At 43.2% G+C, this 12152-nt stretch overlaps 1 protein-coding gene across 1 annotated transcript; it reads left to right on the forward strand.

Moving 5' to 3' along the window:
* The first annotated feature begins 742 nt into the window (after positions 1 to 742).
* Positions 743 to 11575, forward strand: LOC137904514 (myosin-7-like). Its single transcript, XM_068748704.1, has 37 exons — positions 743 to 943; positions 1032 to 1175; positions 1264 to 1420; positions 1512 to 1539; positions 1621 to 1729; positions 1835 to 1927; positions 1994 to 2057; positions 2274 to 2372; positions 2469 to 2572; positions 2688 to 2826; positions 3553 to 3671; positions 3738 to 3887; positions 3979 to 4149; positions 4220 to 4529; positions 4621 to 4688; positions 4796 to 5001; positions 5139 to 5262; positions 5356 to 5492; positions 5715 to 5970; positions 6054 to 6296; positions 6375 to 6551; positions 6663 to 6808; positions 6880 to 6970; positions 7052 to 7441; positions 7534 to 7660; positions 7733 to 7851; positions 7926 to 8122; positions 8468 to 8651; positions 8730 to 8895; positions 8974 to 9098; positions 9203 to 9511; positions 9606 to 9809; positions 9887 to 10183; positions 10325 to 10429; positions 10525 to 10620; positions 11024 to 11158; positions 11453 to 11575. The coding sequence occupies exons 1-37, from the start codon at positions 743 to 745 to the stop codon at positions 11471 to 11473; spliced, it is 5811 nt and encodes a 1936-aa protein (XP_068604805.1). The 3' UTR covers positions 11474 to 11575.
* Positions 11576 to 12152: the final 577 nt, after the last annotated feature.

A 12152-nucleotide genomic window follows, 5' to 3' on the forward strand; every position in this document is an offset into this window, starting at 1 on the left:
TTTAGTGGCCCAGCAGCCTTTATTAATGGAGAAGCCGCCACTGGATCCATCACTTCACTTTGCAAAGGCTGACGGTCAAAGGTAAGGAAACCAGGATGCACGTCAGTTATCAGATAATACCTCACAAGAATGTTTAACTAAGATTAATATGAAGGGTTTATATGTGGATAATACATTTAATGAGTACATTTTACTTTAATCAAACTTTTCTTCTCTGTAATATGACATTTGGTTTGTTTAGGTCCGCAGAATATAAATACCGGCTTCCTGTGGAGAAAAACACGTTAGGTAAAATCAGCATCCGCTTTTGAATGCCAATACAATAATATTTCTTTCTGTAACAGGTAAATTACTTCTTTTTTAAAGCGTGTTCCTGTTCTGTTGATAAATGCATATATAGACAACAAATGCCTTTTTGATTCTGCCATTTTCCAGTCGTATATTTATGAATGTCTCCGGTAAGTCTCTATAATTGTAATGTCGTTTATTTTTGAATTTGAATACAAAAAATCAAAGATTGACACATATTTAAAACAAATTGCCTTTATTTTTTATTAAGATATCTCTACCATTACAATGCTATATATATAGTGTATATTTATATCCAATAATTCTTAATCTGTTTTCACCAACAGTTAGTCTGATGTGTTTTTCTTTGAGATCAATCAACAATGTGCCACATGTATACGTGTAAAGATGATTACGGGCTGTAAAAGCTGTTTTATTCTTTAAAGGTTAAATCATGGGTGATGCCGCCATGGCAGAGTTTGGGCCTGCTGCTCCTTATCTGAGGAAGTCCGACAAGGAGCGCCTCGAATCCCAGACGCGCACGTTCGACATGAAGAAAGAGTGTTTTGTTCCCGATCCAGAAGTCGAGTATGTCAAAGCATCGATCACGTCTCGTGATGGCGACAAAGTCACTGCTAAAACTGAATCTGGAAAGGTGTGTGCATGACAGCATATTAAATCTGTTCTCTCTAAATGCACACAAATCCAAGTCTTGACCTTTATTTGACATTGTGTTCCTGTAGACTGCCACGGTGAAGGACTGTGATGTCCACCCTCAGAACCCGCCAAAGTTTGATAAAATCGAAGACATGGCCATGTTCACCTTCCTCCATGAGCCCGCCGTGCTGTTCAACCTCAAGGAGCGCTACGCAGCATGGATGATCTACGTGAGACAACCAGCAAAGCTGTAATTACCTTCATTCATAAGACATTTCAGTCGGTGAAGCCCCCATCCTCTGTCCCTCGATGTGACAGACCTACTCTGGGCTGTTCTGCGTGACCGTCAACCCCTACAAGTCGCTGCCAGTCTACAACCAAGAAGTCGTGGTTGCCTACAGGGGGAAGAAGAGGGCCGAGGCGCCTCCTCACATCTTCTCCATCTCTGACAACGCCTACCAGTACATGCTGGCAGGTAAATAATTCCTTTCAATTGTCATCTTGTTAAAATATTGACTCCTGACATGACATCTTACTGATCATTTGAAAATGCCTCTCGCTGACAGACAGAGAAAACCAGTCAATCCTCATCACGTAAGTCACAAAGCCAAAATGTCCTTGGCAGCTATGGGTGATGGGTCTGGGCCTAAAACCTTCTGTCTGTTTCCCACTCAGCGGAGAATCCGGTGCTGGAAAGACTGTCAACACCAAACGTGTCATTCAGTACTTCGCCAGCATTGCTGCTGTCCCGGGTGGAAAGAAAGACCCCTCTGCTGAGAAGAAGGTTGGGATTACACACATGTATTTATGCTGCCCGATCAGCCCAAGTCAAGGATTGTTATTTTCCAGCAGTATTTTTACATCATTTTTAACATCTTAACCACATCAGGGCACCCTGGAGGATCAAATCATCCAGGCTAACCCGGCTCTGGAGGCCTTCGGGAATGCAAAGACCATCAGGAATGACAACTCCTCCAGATTTGTGAGTACAGAACGGCTACGTGATTCATTAACTGCATGAGAGTGACTGTTTTGTTTTCCCTTTCAGGGTAAATTCATCAGAATTCATTTTGACAACAGAGGAAAGTTGTCCTCCGCTGACATCGAGACTTGTGAGTGGATCTGAACCAATCAATACAATATGCTTGATTCTGGAGCCAGTTCTAAAGTCTTTCATAGAGCATATGAATATATATACACAGATATCACATAAAGTCACACTCATAGTCCAAAGGGCAGAGATATTGAGCCTCTAATCCACCTAATCTGAATGCGCCATGAAAAAGACACACAGATTTTTATTGTGAATTTGTTATTACCTCAAACAGACCTTTTGGAGAAATCTCGGGTGACCTACCAACTAAAAGCAGAGAGGGATTACCACATTTTCTACCAAATTTTGTCTCAGTTTAAGCCTGAGCTTCTGGGTGAGTGTACGATATATATATCTGACATGGATATTATAGGACGACATCATGCACTGCATCCTAAAAATATTTTCTACTCTGTAAATATCTCTTTAGAGATGCTGCTCATCACCAACAACCCGTATGACTACGCCTTCATCTCCCAAGGAGAGACAACAGTAGCCTCCATCAACGACGCTGAAGAGCTGATGGCCACTGACGTGAGCTGAGCCTTCGCTTGACAACGGAAAACAGTGTATTGGCGAATGCCCATTCCTACCGAGCTAATAAAATAAGACAATAAAACGGTTGCTTTTACTCTTTGCCTTCGTTCAGGATGCTTTTGATGTTCTGGGCTTCACTCAAGAAGAGAAGAACGGCATTTACAAGATGATTGGCGCCATCATGCATCACGGCAACATGAAGTTCAAGCTGAGACAGAGGGAGGAGCAGGCGGAGGCCGATGGCACTGAGGGTAAGCAGAGGCTAATTAATAATAATAATAATAATAATAATAATAGCAACAATAATCATCATCATAATAATCATAATAATACAAATAATAACAATATTATTAATAATAATAACAATACTAATACTACTAATAATACTACTAATAGTAGTAATAATAATAACACTAGTAATAATAATAATAATACTAGTAGTGCATTATACAGAGAGTTTCTTCAGTTATTTAGTGATAGAAATGGGGTCGATAAAATCAATGAAACCATGACAGTATAACACAATAAAAGTCACAGTTTCCTAAAAACAGAACAATAGATCGATGATAAAGTATTATTAGAAAGCGACACTGCGAGGACTCACTTATTTGACCTTTCCTTAAATTTGTAAAGAAAGAATTGCCATATAAACCACAATTTATTGGATCCCATACTTGGGACTGTATCAACAGATAAATTAAATTGGGTAAAAAATGTACCTAAAATAATTTATACAGTATATAAATGACACGACTTCATGATAAAATATCTGTCAAAGAGTTGCTGAATTTATTGTTAATATTGTATGCGTTTAACCATGCATATATAACATGACCTTAATTTGCATTTACATATGAGAAAATATGTTAATCCTTGTGATGAACAAAAATGCTTCTTACCAGTTCACTAAAAGCTGTGAGCGCATGCTCACTGTCAGGGCGAAGGAGCCGATGTATATCATATATTTAATTTCACAGATGCAGACAAAGTCGCATACCTGATGGGCCTAAACTCTGCTGACCTCATCAAAGGTCTCTGTCACCCCAGAGTTAAAGTAGGGAACGAGTGGGTCACCAAGGGACAAAATGTTGCCCAGGTAACGAGCTGAAGGAGACATATCACATGGAATAGAACTGTTTGATTGAGTAGTTTTCCTCCCCAGGTGTACTATGCTGTTGGTGCGCTGTCGAAGGCAGTGTATGAGAAGATGTTTCTATGGATGGTGATAAGAATTAACCAATCCCTGGACACCAAGCAGCCCCGCCAGTACTTCATCGGCGTGCTGGACATCGCCGGCTTTGAGATCTTTGATGTAAGTTTAGAATGAAAAGTGTGTTAACGTCAGTAAGATTTTATTTCTGGAGGTCATTTCTTTTTTTTTTTTACTCATAATGTTATTGCAGTTCAACACCTTTGAGCAGCTGTGCATCAACTTCACCAATGAAAAGCTGCAGCAGTTCTTCAACCACCACATGTTTGTGCTGGAGCAGGAAGAGTACAAGAAAGAGGGCATTGAATGGACCTTCATCGACTTCGGGATGGACTTGCAGGCCTGCATTGACCTGATTGAAAAGGTAAAATCCTGGGCTACATACATGCACATAACTAAAGCATCATTTTAATGCCCTATTCTTGTCTCCTCAGCCGATGGGTATCATGTCCATCCTCGAAGAGGAGTGCATGTTCCCCAAAGCCAGTGACACCACCTTTAAAGCCAAGCTTTATGACAACCATCTTGGGAAATCTGCCAATTTCCAGAAGCCCAGAATTGTGAAAGGGAAGCCAGAGGCTCACTTTGCTCTGATGCACTATGCTGGAACTGTTGATTACAACATCAACAACTGGCTGGTGAAGAACAAGGATCCTCTGAACGAGACCGTCGTTGCACTGTACCAGAAATCAACTCTGAAACTGCTGTCCTTCCTCTTTGCTAATTACGCTGGCGCTGATTCAGGTAAGAATAAACTGAATGTACCACAAATATTGACTTGATATTTCCCGTCTGTTAATGCAAGCTAATATGTTGCACAATGATGTTTGAGCAGATACTGGAAGAGGCAAAGGAAGCAAGAAGAAGGGTTCATCCTTCCAAACGGTCTCTGCCTTACACAGGGTCAGTAAACACAGAGGAGTGTGTGACCGGCTGCAGAAACAGAAAGCCGAGACAATCACACAGTTTCACCTTGATATGCCTCACAAATATGATATTTGCATCAACAGGAGAACCTCAACAAGCTGATGACCAACTTAAGGTCCACTCACCCTCACTTTGTGCGCTGCATCATCCCCAATGAGACCAAGACCCCCGGGGCCATGGAGAATCCACTGGTGATGCACCAGCTGCGCTGTAACGGGGTACTGGAGGGCATCAGGATCTGCAGAAAGGGCTTCCCCAACAGGATCCTCTACGGAGATTTCAAACAGAGGTATTGAATATAATGAGCAATCCTATCTATTCAAAATACCAATGAAAACAAACTAGTAATTTGTCAGAATTGCTCTTTCTTGTAGAATATTTAACACGTTTCATTTTATTTTTTTATCTTTCATATTTGCACCAAAGATATCGTATTTTGAACCCAAATGCAATTCCTGAAGGACAGTTCATCGACAACAAGAAGGCGGCTGATAAGCTGCTGGGCTCTCTGGAGATTGACCACAGCCAGTACAAACTGGGCCACACCAAGGCCAGCATTATCAATATCATTTAAGGGCACATGATGTTTGCATTGCAGTTATGTTATTAGTCGTTAATCATCCAATCTATATCTTTGAAATAGGTGTTCTTCAAAGCTGGACTCCTGGGTCTGCTCGAGGAGATGAGAGATGAGAGACTAGCACTGATAATCACTGGGATTCAAGCCAGGTCACGAGGCTTGCTGGCAAGAATCGAGTTCCAGAAGATTCTTGAACGCAGGTACTTTCTCCCAAAAACAACAACAACACTAGTCATGCATTACAAATGGAAGAAATTAAATCCTCTGAGAAAGGCAGCACTTCCCTGTTTGGCACCAAACAACACGACTGTCATTGGAGGAAATGGAGTAGAGCATTCTGAGGCGTGGGATTAATATGAAAGGATGACAATTCTATATTCATACGGCTTGTGACAAACAAATCAATAATATCTTGTCTGCAGGGATGCATTACTGGTCATCCAGTGGAACATTCGTGCCTTCATGGTAGTCAAGAATTGGCTCTGGATGAAGCTGTATTTCAAGATCAAACCTCTGTTAAAGTCAGCAGAGACTGAGAAGGAGATGGCCAACATGAAAGAAGAGTTCACCAAACTGAAAGAGGCTTTTGAAAAATCCGAAAGTCGCAGGAAGGAACTGGAAGAAAAAATGGTGACTCTTATCCAGGAGAAGAACGATCTGCAGCTCCAAGTTCAATCAGTAGGTTTAAAACATAAATAACTGCTGATATTAGTGAATGTAATGTCTACCAATGTGTAATATCCATAACGCATTACCAACAGGAACAAGATAATCTCTGTGATGCAGAAGAGAGATGTGAAGGACTGATCAAAAATAAAATTCAACTGGAGGCTAAAGCCAAAGAGTTGACCGAGAGGCTGGAGGACGAGGAGGAGATGAATGCCGAGCTAACTGCTAAGAAGCGGAAGCTGGAGGACGAGTGCTCTGAGCTAAAGAAAGACATCGATGACTTAGAATTAACTCTGGCTAAAGTGGAGAAAGAGAAGCACGCCACTGAGAACAAGGTAGAGCGGCAAGCCCTGAATGTAAAGTGCATGAATGAGCGACAGGATTCTCGCCTGAACACTGCAACACCTTGACAGGTAAAGAACCTGGTGGAGGAGATGGCTGCCCTGGATGAAATCATTGCTAAGCTGACAAAGGAAAAGAAAGCCTTGCAGGAGGCTCATCAGCAAACACTGGATGACCTGCAGAGTGAAGAGGACAAAGTCAACACTCTGACCAAGGCCAAGGCCAAGCTGGAGCAACAAGTGGACGAAGTGAGAGTCTTGCTATGTGTTGTTTCCACCCAAAGTTAAATGTGTTGAGTAAGATTGAATACGCTTCATATTGAGGAACGTGGTCTGACTTACTTTAACGGCACTTTCCAGCTGGAAGGTTCACTGGAACAAGAAAAGAAGGTCCGGATGGATCTTGAGAGGGCAAAGAGGAAGTTGGAGGGTGACTTGAAATTAACACATGAGAGCATCATGGATCTAGAGAATGACAAGCAAAACCTGGAAGAGCATCTGAAAAAGTAAGTGCATGATTCTAAAAACAATTTTTCTGACGCATGCAGAGTGGATGACTCAAAACTGATCTCCACAGGAAAGACTTCGAGATCAATCAGCTCAGCAATAAGATCGAGGACGAGCAGGCCATCACCCTCCAGCTTCAAAAGAAGCTAAAAGAGCTCCAGGTGATTTCCAAACAGTGCATTGTTTCAAAATGTGGAAAACACCTCGTTGGAAGTTGCTAATACATGATTCTGCTTTCAAAGGCCCGCATTGAGGAGCTGGAGGAAGAGCTGGAAGCAGAGCGAGCTTCCCGGGCCAAGGTGGAGAAACAGAGAGCAGATTTAGCCAGAGAGCTGGAGGAGATCAGCGAGAGGCTGGAGGAGGCCGGAGGAGCGACATCCGCCCAGATCGAGATGAACAAGAAGAGGGAGGCGGAATTCCTGAAACTCCGCAGAGACCTCGAAGAGGCCACTCTGCAGCATGAAGCCACCACGGCCACGCTCAGGAAGAAACAAGCCGACAGCGTGGCCGACCTGGGAGAACAGATCGACAACCTGCAGAGAGTCAAGCAGAAGCTGGAGAAGGAGAAGAGTGAGCTGAGGCTGGAGCTGGATGACGTGGTCTCCAACATGGAGCACATAGTGAAGACTAAAGTAGAATGCTTTGGTGTATTATGTACTTGTCTCATAATTCTCTGGTTATATTATTATGTATTTTACTTTTCTTTGGTCTTTTTTTTTTTTAGAACAATTTTGAGAAAATGTGCAGGTCTCTGGAAGACCAGATGCATGAATACAAAACAAAGTCAGAAGAAGGACAGCGGACCATCAGCGACTTCACAATGCAGAGAGCAAAGCTTCAGACTGAGAATGGTGAGCATCTGCTTAGAAAAGTGTTTTCTTTGGGGGGGCACCGGCACTAATTTTATTATTTACCAAACAAAGGTGAACTTACAAGACAGAATGAGGAGAAGGATTCCCTTGTGTCTCAACTCACCAGAGGAAAACAATCCAACACTCAACAAATTGAGGATCTCAAAAGACAATTGGAGGAGGAAGTCAAGGTAGCAGCTAAAAGCTCAGTTAGCACAGCTGGATTAAATATCATCACAGACATTTCACTGTGCTTTCATTTCAGGCCAAGAGTGCCCTGGCCCATGCGTTGCAGTCCGCCCGTCATGACTGTGACCTCCTCAGGGAGCAGTATGAGGAGGAGCAGGAGGGCAAGGCTGAGCTGCAGCGCGGCATGTCCAAGGCGAACGCTGAGGTGGCTCAGTGGAGAACAAAGTACGAGACCGACGCCATCCAGAGAACCGAGGAGCTGGAGGAGGCCAAGTGAGCAACAATCATTGTCACTCAGAAAACTCTCCACTGCTTTAAGGCGGTGAACAATGGCCGAATGCATTATGATCAAAATGTATTCATAGATTGATAATCTATGATTGTCTACTGTACTTTCTTCTTGTCCCCTGAGGGGTCGCCACAGCAACGTTCTCCACTTCACCCTGTCCTTTGCATCGCCCTCCCCAACACCAGCCACTCTCATGTCCTCCCTCAAACTCGTTAGCTCCTACTAACCTCACGACTCCTGCTGCCCATGAGGATGCATTTGATAATCTATGGTGATAATAAATCCTGATTTATAACAGTAAAACTGGAATTAATTCAATCACAATCCAGAAAGAAGCTGGCTCAGCGCCTGCAGGACGCCGAGGAGGCCGTTGAAGCGGTGAATGCTAAATGCTCTTCTCTGGAGAAGACCAAGCACAGGCTGCAGAATGAGATCGAAGATCTCATGGTGGACGTGGAGCGGTCGAACGCTGCTGCCGCCGCTCTGGACAAGAAGCAAAGGAACTTCGACAAGGTTGAATTTAAAATGCGATGAACAAAAAAAACCCACGTTTGTTTCTGATGCTTTGCTTTAAATGTGAATGTCTCTCAGGTTTTGGCAGAATGGAAACAGAAATATGAAGAGTCTCAGACAGACCTGGAGAGCTCACAAAAAGAAGCCAGGTCTCTGAGCACGGAGCTCTTCAAGCTGAAAAATTCATATGAGGAATCTCTGGAACACCTGGAAACCATGAAGAGAGAGAATAAGAATCTGCAGGGTAAGGATAAGACCATTTTACACCGTCGCAAACGTTTCTGACACTGACACTTACGTTGACTCACATCCTGCTTCTCAGAGGAAATATCTGACCTCACGGAGCAAATTGGTGAGAGTGGAAAAAGTATTCATGAGCTTGAGAAAATTCGAAAACAGCTGGACCAAGAGAAGTCTGAGATACAAATGAACTTGGAGGAAGCAGAGGTGTGTTGGCTCTTCTGATGCCGGACAAACATTAGTTTTTGTAAATGGTTATGACTTGAGTAATATTTGATTCTATCGTCATTCTCTATCTTCTCTCATGGCAGGCCTCACTGGAGCACGAAGAGGGGAAGATTCTCAGAATTCAGCTGGAGTTCAGTCAGGTTAAAGCCGACATTGAGCGCAAGCTGGCTGAGAAAGACCATGAAATGGAGCAAGCAAAGAGGAATCAACAGCGAGTTGTGGACACCCTGCAGAGCTCTCTGGAGTCTGAGGCCCGCAGCAGGAACGAGGCCATGCGTCTGAAGAAGAAGATGGAGGGAGACCTCAATGAGATGGAGATCCAGCTAAGCCAGGCCAACAGGCAGGCAGCAGAGGCCCAGAAGCAGCTCAAGGCTATCCATTCACATCTAAAGGTAGGCGCCTATGAATGGCCTCGTGGATATAATCTGCACTCACTTGATTTGACTTGTTTCATAAAACATGTCTCAAAAACTAATAATCTCCCAGGATGCTCAGCTCCAGATTGAGGAATATGTTCGAGCAAATGATGACTTGAAGGAGAACATGGCCATCGTGGAGAGACGCAACAACCTGCTCCAGGCCGAACTGGAGGAACTCAGGTCGGCTCTGGAGCAAACTGAGAGAGGCCGCAAACTGGCTGAGCAGGAACTCCTGGACGTCAGTGAGCGGGTGCAGCTGCTGCACTCACAGGTAAACTCGTGCATTTGGCCGGTTCTCTGTTCTCATTGCCAATTATTTTACCAACTCCACGTAAATCCTTCCACCAGAACACCAGTCTACTAAACCAAAAGCGGAAGCTGGAGGCCGATACGTCCCAGCTTCAGACTGAGGTGGAGGACGCCGTGCAGGAATGCAGGAATGCAGAGGAAAAGGCCAAGAAGGCCATCACTGATGCAGCCATGATGGCAGAGGAGCTGAAGAAGGAGCAGGACACCAGCGCTCACCTGGAGAGGATGAAGAAGAACATGGAGCAAACCATCAAAGACCTTCAGCACCGCCTGGACGAAGCCGAGCAGATTGCCTTGAAGGGGGGCAAGAAGCAGGTGCAGAAGCTCGAGGCCAGGGTACGTGCAAATAGTTTCAGAGAAAGGTAGTCTAAGGAAATCACAAAATCTCTCAAAGCTTGCAGCATTAAATGTCATAACCATTCATTTTAGAAAATATATTTAGGGAAAGCAATGTTGTAATTTTTATTACCTCAACAGATCCGAGAACTGGAAAATGAAGTTGAGGCTGAACAACAAAAATCCAGCGAATCTGTCAAGGGATTACGAAAATATGAGCGACGAATTAAAGAACTGACCTATCAGGTGGGTTTCAGGCCATTTCAGAGATTGTGGAAGAGCAACTCTAACTTCTATTTAAAAAAATATAATCCGATAATTGTTCTCGTTTTTGTTTTCAGACAGAAGAGGACCGTAAAAATCTTGCCCGTCTGCAAGATCTGGCAGACAAGTTGCAGTTAAAGGTCAAATCCTATAAGAAAGCTGCAGAGGAGGCAGTAAGTACTCTTAATATTTAATAGAAACAATATAAATACATAATAAAAAAACAACATAAATGGTGAAGGCCCACAGCGACCTGCGGGTTCAACCAAGTCCAGTTGATTCTTTGTTTTTGCTCTTTGTGAGTTACCGCGACCTGGATGACTGAGAACACATGAAATGGTTTGGAGTCGAATGTGAAGCAGCCGAGGATCCGCTCCTCTCTCTGAGTTTACGTCTCTTGTCTGGCGCGGGAACACCTCGGTATCCTTCCAGAGCAGCTGTCGAAGTGGCTGAGCAGAGACGTGTCTGGGATTCCTTGCTAAGACCGTTGCCCCTGTGACTCGGACCTGCCTAAGCAGGAGACAAAAGCTCATTCCCCACTTTTATCAAACCGCACATGGTGTTTGTTTTCCACAGGAGGAACAGGCCAACGGGAATCTGGCTAAGATCCGTAAACTGCAGCATGAGCTGGACGAGGCTGAAGAGAGAGCTGACATCGCAGAGTGCCAGGTCAACAAGCTGCGTGCCAAGAGCCGTGATGTCGGGTCAAAGGTCAGCCATCGATTTAGTCTTTTGTTTTGTGTTGATCGTAGCGAATGGATATTACCTCTGTTGCATTAGAAAGGGGGAATCATTAAAAGCATCAGCGTAATAATATTGATGAGCCAGCCAGCCAGCTACTAACCTGAGAACAATAAAGGGTAACTGGTGAGCAGTGCACAGAAGTCTAACTGGTAATTAAGATACTGAATGTACATGATTCAAAGGTTTTGATGACAAATTACAAATTTTAAACAATAATATTTCAACCTACGAAACAAATGTGTTTTTCTTTTCTAATTTCAGAAAGGACTCGATGAAGTTTGAAGCCGGTGGAGTAAAAATAATCTTTTCTGAGGCATGTGATGTCGACACAGTGTCTCCCTAAGCAAGACGTTTGTTCTGTAGAATAAAAATGATCTACGGCTCAACTGACTGTTGTTGGCTTGTTAATGTTTTAATATTCTAGCTGTAATCCAAAGGACTAAAATCTTAGGATGGAATTAACATCTTTAACTGTTGTTATAAATAGTATAGTAGTATTTCCCCTGGATCTGTTTCCTCAGGTATGAAAGATAGAACAAATCAGCTGAACTGCGCCGATGTTGAATCGACTCAACTTGTTAGAAATCTCTATCTCTAATGTTAAATGTACAGCAGGCCGAAACGCAAATGTACCCCCACTTTTTGGAAAATATCTCAATGATATCTGCAGTCCTGATCCCATCCAGATGAAATTCGTTGTTAAGATGGAGATCCCTACAAGACTGTGTCAAATTCCATAAACATCGGTCAGTAATTAATCGAGATATTGAGAAACAAAATTTTGAAGCTCCATTTACTGCAGTGTTAACGAACATTTCAAAACGATCCAGAATCCTGGAATCTCTTCTGGATAATCATCAATATTTATTCATCTCTACCTGCTAACATTCCCAACATTACCTGAAGATTTCATCAAGATCTGTCTGTAACATTTTGAATTATGTTGCTAACAGACAGACAG

The sequence above is a fragment of the Brachionichthys hirsutus genome, chromosome 15, assembly GCF_040956055.1.
Source record: "Brachionichthys hirsutus isolate HB-005 chromosome 15, CSIRO-AGI_Bhir_v1, whole genome shotgun sequence".
In the NCBI taxonomy this organism is placed as follows: Eukaryota; Metazoa; Chordata; class Actinopteri; order Lophiiformes; family Brachionichthyidae; genus Brachionichthys; species Brachionichthys hirsutus.